Genomic DNA, 8300 nt, shown 5'->3' on the forward strand with positions numbered 1-8300 from the left:
CTATCAAATCAAGTTCGATTGACCTCAAATTTTGCACACAAGTCATAAATGACATAACGGACCTATGAAAATATTTAGAACTAGATTCTGACCCGGATATCAAAAAGTTAAATCCCCGATAAAACTTCTAAACTTAAACTTCCTATTTTCGCCATTTCAAGCCTAATTTAGCTACAGGCATCAAAATATTTTTCGGACACGCTCCTGAGTCTAAAATCACCATACAGAGCTATTGGAATTATTAAAACTCTATTCCGTGGTCATTTACATGTAAGTCAACATCCGATCAACCTTTTCAACTTAAGTTTTCATCTTGGAGACTAAATGTCTCAATTCATTTTAAAACCTCACCAGACCTGAACCGACTACCCCGGCAAGTTACATAACAACTATAAAGTAAAAAATCAGCAGTAAATGGGTGAACGGGCTACAACTCTTAAAATAACCGGCTGGGTCGTTACATCCTCCCCCTCTTAAACAAACGTTAGTCCTCGAGCGAGTATCGAGACATACCTAAAGTGGTGAAAAGATGAGGATAATGGTTGCGCATATCATGCTCGATATCCCATGTCGCCTCCTTGTCCGGATGACCCCTCCACTGAACATTTACCGAAGCAATGCTCTTCCATCTCAACTTTCTAACTTGTCTGTCCAAAATAGCCACTGGCTCCTCAACATAAGATAGATCCTTATCCAATTGGACTGAGCTGAAGTTTAACATATGAGATGGATCGCAGTGATACTTCTGGAGCATGGAAACATGGAACACTGGATGAACTGCAGTGAGACTAGGTGGTAGTGCAAGTATATAAGCCACCTCTCCAACTCTCTCGAGAATCTCAAAAGGCCAGATATTCCTAGGGATCAACTTGCCCTACTTCCTGAATCTCATAACACCCTTCATGGGCGAAACTCGGAGCAAGACCCGCTCACCAACCATGAATGCAACATCACGAACCTTCTGATCCGCATAACTCTTCTGTCTAGACTGGGTTGTATGAAGTCGATCATGTATCAATTTAACCCTTTCCAAAGCATCCTGAACCAGGTCTATATCAAATAGCCTAGCCTCCCCCGGCTCGAACCAACCCACTAGAGACTGAAACCGCCTCCCATATAAGGCCTCATACGGAGCCATATGAATGCTCGATCGGTAGTTGTTGTTGTAAGCAAACTCCGCAAGTGGCAAGAACAGATCCCAAGCATCCCTAAAATCCATTACACACGCACGAAGCATATATTCCAATATTTGAATAGTACGCTCAGACTGTCCATCCATCTGAGGGTGAAATGATGTACTCAACTCCACACGAGTACCCAACTCACGTTGTACGGCTCTCCAAAACCATGATATAAACTACGTACCCCGGTCATAGATGATAGATACCGGTATGCCATGAAGCATGACAATCGCGCGAATGTAAACCTGAACCAGCTGCTCTGAAGAGTAAGTAGTAATCACATGAATGAAATGAGCTAACTTGGTCAATATATTCATAATCACCCAAACTACATCGAACTTCATCTGAGTCCATGGGAGACCAACAACAAAATCCATCGTGATCCGCTCCCATTTCCATTATGGAATCTCTAACTTCTGAAGCAATCCACCCGGTCGCTAATGCTCATACTTCACATGCTGACAATTTAGGCAACGAGCTATATATTCTACTATGTCTTTCTTCATCCGCCTCCACCAATAGTGCTGCCTCAAGTCCTGATACACTTTCGTAGCATCTGGATGAATGGAGTATCGCGAACTGTGAGCCTCCTGGGGAATCAACTCATGCAATACATCTATATTAGGCACACACAGCCTGCCATGTATCTGCAATACACCGTCATCCCCAATAGTGACTTCCTTGGCATCACCGTACTGAACTATGTCCTTAAGGACAAGCAAATGGGGGTCATCACATTGACGCTCCAGATATGATCATAAAGAGAAGACTGAGAAACCATACAAGCCAAAATTCAGCTCGGCTCAGAAATATCCAAACTCTCCGCCTTATGCTAAGATGCCCAAACTCTCCACCTTATGACTCAAGGCATCGGCCACTATATTGGCCTTCCCGGAATGATAGAGAATGGTGATATAATAATCCTTAAGCAACTCCAACCACCTTCGCTGCCGCAAGTTAAGATCCTTCTGTTTAAATAGATGCTGCAGACTCCGATGATCAGTATAGACCTCACAAGGGACACCATACTAGTAGTATCACCAGATCTTCAAGGCATGAATAATAGATGCTAATTCAAGATCGTGAATATGATAGTTCTTCTCATGTACCTTTAACTATCTAAATGCATAGGCCATCACCCTACCGTCTTGTATCAACACTATGCCGAGACCAATATGCGACGTATCACAATACACAGTATAAGACCTTGAACCTGTAGGCAACACCAATATTGGGGTTGTAGTCAAAATTGTCTTGAGCTTTTGAAAGCTCTTCTCATATTCCTCGATCCACCCGAACGGAGAACCTTTCTGGGTCAATTTGGTCATAGGTGCAGCAATAGAAGAGAAACCCTCTACAAATCGGCGATTATACCCTGCCTAGCCAAGAAAACTCTAGATCTCCGTAGCTGAGGACGGTCTGAACCAACTCTGTACTGCCTTAATCTTCTTCGGATCTATCTCCATCCCCTCGCACGAAATTATATAACCCAAGAATTCCACTGAATCTAGCGAGGATTCTCACTTTGAAAATTTTGCATATAACTTCTTTCTCTCAAAGTCTGACGCACAGTCCTCAGGTGCTGCTCATGATCCTCTCAGCTCCGGGAGTACACCAGAATGTCGTCAATAAACACAATGATGAATAAGTAAAGATAGGGCTGAAATACATTGTTCATCAAATGCATAAATGATGCTGGGGTGTTGGTCAGCCCAAATGACATTACAAGGAATTCATAATGACCATACCAAGTCCCGAAAGCAGTCTTTGATATATCTGGCTCCTGAATCTTCAACTGATGATAGACTGAATGCAATTCAATCTTAGAGAACACCCTGGCACCTTGAAGTTGATCAAATAGGTCATCAATGCGAGGCAATGGGTACCTGTTCTTCAATGTAACCTTGTTCAATTATTGATAATCAATACACATGTGCATGGAACCATCTTTCTTCTTTACAAATAAGACTGGAGCACCTCAAGGCGATACACTGGGCCGAACAAAACCCTTATCAAGCAACTCCTGTAACTACTCTTTTAATTCCTTCAATTTTGATGGGGCCATACGATATGGTGGAATAGAAATGGGTTGAGTGCCCGGTAACAAATCAATGCCAAAGTCAATATCCCTATCAGGTGGTATACCCGGAAGATCCGCTGGAAATACATCTGGAAATTTCCTTACTATCGGAACTGACTCGATGGTAGGAGTATCAACACAAACATCTCTCATATAGGCCAGATACGCATCACACCCCTTCTCAACCATTCGTTGAGCCTTAAGAAATGAAATAACCCTGCTAGGAACATAATCTAAGGTACCTATCCTCTCTAGCCATGGTAGACTTGGCATAGCCAATGTCATCGTCTTGGCGTAACAATCAAGGATAGTGTGATAGGGTGACAACCAGTCCATGTCCAAAATAATATCGAAATCCACCATACTGAGTAATAATAACTCAACTCTAGTCTCAAAACCACTAATAACAATCAAACACAACTGATGCACGCGGTCAACAATAATAAAATCACCCACGGGTGTAGATACACAAATAAAAGAACTCAAAGAATCACAGGATACGCCCAAATATGGGGCAAAATAAGATGACACATAAGAGTAAGTGAAACTTGGATCAAATAAGACTGATGCCTCTCTATGACAGACCGGAACAATACCTATGATAACAAAATCGGATGCAACTACCTCTGTCCTAGTAGGAAGGGCATAATATCTGCCCTGGCCTCCCCCTCTAGGGAGACCTCTATATGTCTTACCTCCACCTCTAGCTGGCGGTGCAGGTGGAGTGGCAACTGGTACAGTAATCATGGCTTGAGAAGTCTGTAGGCCCTGTGGAACAGGTAGGGTCTGAGAAATCTGTGGAGGTTCACCCCTCATAAGTTTGGGGAAATCCCTCATTATATGACGAGTGTCACCACACATAAAATAAGACCTCGAAGGACGTGGCTGCTGGGACTGGCTTGGGCCTGATCGGCTGGACTGATCGCTGAAAGCACCCCCATGCAGGATATACAGTAGACATTGGCGGTGCATAATATGGAACCTGAGGTCTGGGAGTAGTCGAAATACCGTTGGAAGCCGGAAGTGCTGAATGAATAGGATGGCTCACATAGCCTCTACCATGACAGGCTGCAGGTGGGGCACGAGAACTATTATATGTGCCAGAATCTCGAGGCCTCTTAGCTTCCCTCTCTTCTCTCTCCCGGGTTCGCATACCCTCCAATCTCCTGGCGATTACCACCACCTGTTGGTATGTGATGTCCATCTCCAGCTCTCATGCCATACTGAATATGATTCTAGGGTGGAGCCCCTCAATAAATCGATGGACACACTCTCTGACAGAAGCAACCAGGGCAGGTGCATACCTAGATAGATCACTGAACCGGACTGCATACTCTGATATTATCATAGCGTCCTGGCACAACTACTCAAACTCTGCGCGACATGCTTCTTTGAGACTCTGAGGAACATACTCCCTCAAGAACATATCTGAAAACCGAGTCCAAGTGAGTGAATCTGCCTCAGTCGGACTATCCAACTCGTATACTCGCCACTACTAGTAGGCCGTTCCTCTAATCTGGAATGCCATAAAAGAAACCCCACTAGTCTCCACAATACCCATAGTACAGAGGATATGATGGCACTCCTTAAGATAGGAGGGTGGTAATTCTTATAACTCTCGAGCCTGAGCTACTCCCCTTCCAAAACTGCTGCCCTCACCTCGGGCCGAACTGGGACAACTGGCTGCACCGGTATAACCTCTGGGAATGGTCAACTTGGGCCCGTGGCTCAAGGGTACGGGCGGCGGGAGTCTATGCTACTCCCCCGGCCTGAGATGTGGCAGGAGCAAGTGGAATCAACCCTGCCTGAGCTAGAGTGCTCAACATGCTCAAAAACTAGGCAAGAGTCTCCTGAAGTGCAATGGTAGTAACAGGCGTCACAGGTGCGTGTTCTCCAACTAGAGCTACTGGTGGTTCCTCTACAGCAGCTCGTGCAGGTGCTCTGGCTGCACCATGTGGACGTCCTCGGCCTCTGCCTATTGCGGCTCCAACAGGGGGTGCGTGTGTCTGATCATCGAATCCAGTTGTACGTGTCCTCACCATCCGTGAGAGAATAGAAAGACAATGTTTTAGAATTTCGAAGTCAACAATGTGCACGAAAAGGAATCAAAGAAGTGAACATTTTCCTAACAGTTCCATAGCCTCCCGATGATAAGTATAGACGTCTCTAAACCGATCTGCGAGACTCTACTAAACGTGTTTGTGACTCATAACACCTATGAACCTAGAGCTCTGATACCAACTTGTCACGACCCCAAAATTTCCTCCGTAGGATGTCGTGATGGCACCTAGTCCCTAATACTAGGTAAGTCTATCAATTATGCAGAATAACAGAATCTAAAACTGAAACTCAAATCTCAACATATGTAGTAATTAAAAACTGCAATTCAAAAAAGTTACAAGTCCCAAAACCCGGTAGGAATAAGTCACAAGCTTCTAAGAGAAATACTAAGTATCTCTAAACATCAGAGTCTAATGTAGATAAGGAAAATAACATAATAAAGATAGAGTGGGACTCTGAGGTCTGTGGACGCTGGCAGATGTACCTTGAAGTCTCCGCGTACATACAAGCTAACTGATAACCGGTCTAGTAGGAAGTATCTGGATTTGCACAAAAAGATGTGCAGAAGCGTAGTATGAGTACACCACAGCGGTACCTAGTAAGTACCAAGCCTAACCTCGGTAGAGTAGTGACGAGGTCAGGTCAGGGCCATATTGGAAATAATAAAAGACAAGGCGAACAGTTTAATAATATAATAATAATAATAATAATAATAATGACAATGGAAGTGAATCAAGTAAGGAGTATGTCAAATTTATCTGCACAGAATAAGGGCAATTAATATATCACGGAAGAAAAATAAATAATTTACATATTCAGGGAAAAAATAGAACAATCAAGACATGTATACCAATAGAAGAATATTAACAAGGGCACTCCCGAGGTACCGCCTCGTAGTACCAAATCATAAAAAAATTCACAATATTTATTTTTTTTTATATTACCGCGGGAACCTTCACATTTAGTTTTAAAGAAATCATTTTTTTCCGAAATAGCATCCCGTATTTTAGCCACCCTTATCACACCGCATGGCTTTTAGTAGTTCCCCTACTAGCCACGCGTATCAAGCCCCCCTTATCTCACCTTATGTGTTTCAACACCCAGACCTAATACCACTGCATGCGTATAAATATCACGATATATCATAATTCGCACCTCAAGTGTCCAATTATTTCAATTTGCCAAATAAATCAACAACATTATTTTTCACAATAAAGAGCTCACGGCTCAATCATCATGTATACAAAAATCTCAACAAAATATTCGAGAGTGAATAACTCAACAATAATAATACTTCACAAATTTAACAATTTAGCTCAATACCTAATTTTAAATATCAAATACTTCATATTAATAATAATTCAATTAAGAAATTCAACTTTCAAATAATGAGCACAGAATAAAAGAAACAGAGCTTCAATTGAACAGGTAAAGCAATTAGCAGGAAAAGGTAAGGCAAATTTAAAAATATAAAACCGACCAATGATGATGAGTATAACAGGATAAAATAATTTAATTAATATGTGACAAAGATCTACCCAATATAAAACTAGAATTTTTACATTTAGCCTGTGTACACACTCATCACCTCGTGTACAGGGCTTTCAACATATCACAACTTTCATAACAATACCAATCCTTTTGGGAATTTCCCCCACACAAGGTTAGACAAGTAACTTACCTCAAATTGTGTAATTCTTTACTCTGCTATGCCTTTACCTCGCGAATTGGCCTCTGAAAGCCTCGTATCTAATCACAATTATTTCGATTCAATCAATACAAATTATCGAAATCAATTCCATATGAAAATACTATTTTTTCTAACAAAATCCGAAATTTCACTCAAAAATCGCCAATGGGGCCCATGCATCGGAACCCGACAAAATTTATAAAATATGAACGCATGTTCAACCACGAGTCCAACCATACCAAAATTACCAAATTCCGACATCAACTCGACCTTCAAATCTAAATTTTTTATTTTGAAATCCCTAGGCCGAAATTCTCGAATTACACCTCAAAAATACGTAATCTAGTCGGAATAATTGATGATAATTTAATATTATTTACTAACAATGATCATAAGTGACTTACCTCAAGATTTCCCTTGAATTCTCTCTGAAAAATCGCCTCAACTCGTGTTTGGAATGTCCAAAAATGGAAAAATCTCGGACCCCCTCTATTTTTGTACACTGACCAAAGGTTCCGCTTCTGCGGAAATTTTAACCGCATATGCGGTCCTGCTTTTGCGGTGAAGCTTCCGCTGTTGTGACTGCCTTCGTTTCTGCGGGATCGCTTCTGCGATTTTGCCTAGCCTCCCCTTCCTCTGCATCTGCGATCATGGTGTCGCTTCTGCGGACTCGCTATTGCGAGGTTCTGTCCGCTTCTGTAGACTTCATGCTTTTGCGATGCCCACCTCGCTTCTACGAGCTCGCGCCCACGAGCCAATTTCCGCAGGTGTGATTGCATCAGTAGACAACAACAAGTTTCAATTGTACTACGTCCAAATTTGATCCATTAACCATTCAAAATTCACCCGAGGCCCCCTGGACCTCAACCAAATACACCAACAAGTTCTAAAATATCATACGAACTTAGTCGAAGTCTCAAATCACATCAAACAATGCTAAAATCACGAATCATACCCCAATTCAAGCTTAACAAAACTAAGATATTCCAACTTCTACATTCGATGCCGAAACCTATCAAATCAAGTTCGATTGACCTCAAATTTTGCACACAAGTCATAAATGACATAACGAGCCTATAAAAATTTTCAGAACTGGATTCTGACCCCGATATTAAAAAGGCAACTCCCCGGTCAAACTTCCAAACATAAACTTCCTATTTTCGCCATTTCAAGCCTAATTTAGCTACATGCTTCGAAATAATTTTTCGGACACGTTCCTAAGTCTAAAATTATCATATGGAGCTATTGGAATCATCAAAACTCTATTCCGGGTTCGTTTACACATAAG

The 8300-nt window shown here is 42.0% G+C and overlaps 1 protein-coding gene across 1 annotated transcript; it reads right to left on the reverse strand.

The window, feature by feature from the left end:
* Positions 1-484: 484 nt before the first annotated feature.
* Positions 485-4098, reverse strand: LOC138893488 (uncharacterized). The gene is made up of 4 exons (XM_070178103.1): positions 3957-4098; positions 1388-1440; positions 938-1279; positions 485-745 (listed from the first exon to the last, which is right to left on the reverse strand). The coding sequence occupies exons 1-4, from the start codon at positions 4096-4098 to the stop codon at positions 485-487; spliced, it is 798 nt and encodes a 265-aa protein (XP_070034204.1).
* Positions 4099-8300: the final 4202 nt, after the last annotated feature.

Source organism: Nicotiana tomentosiformis, chromosome 6, assembly GCF_000390325.3.
Source record: "Nicotiana tomentosiformis chromosome 6, ASM39032v3, whole genome shotgun sequence".
NCBI lineage: Eukaryota > Viridiplantae > Streptophyta > Magnoliopsida > Solanales > Solanaceae > Nicotiana > Nicotiana tomentosiformis.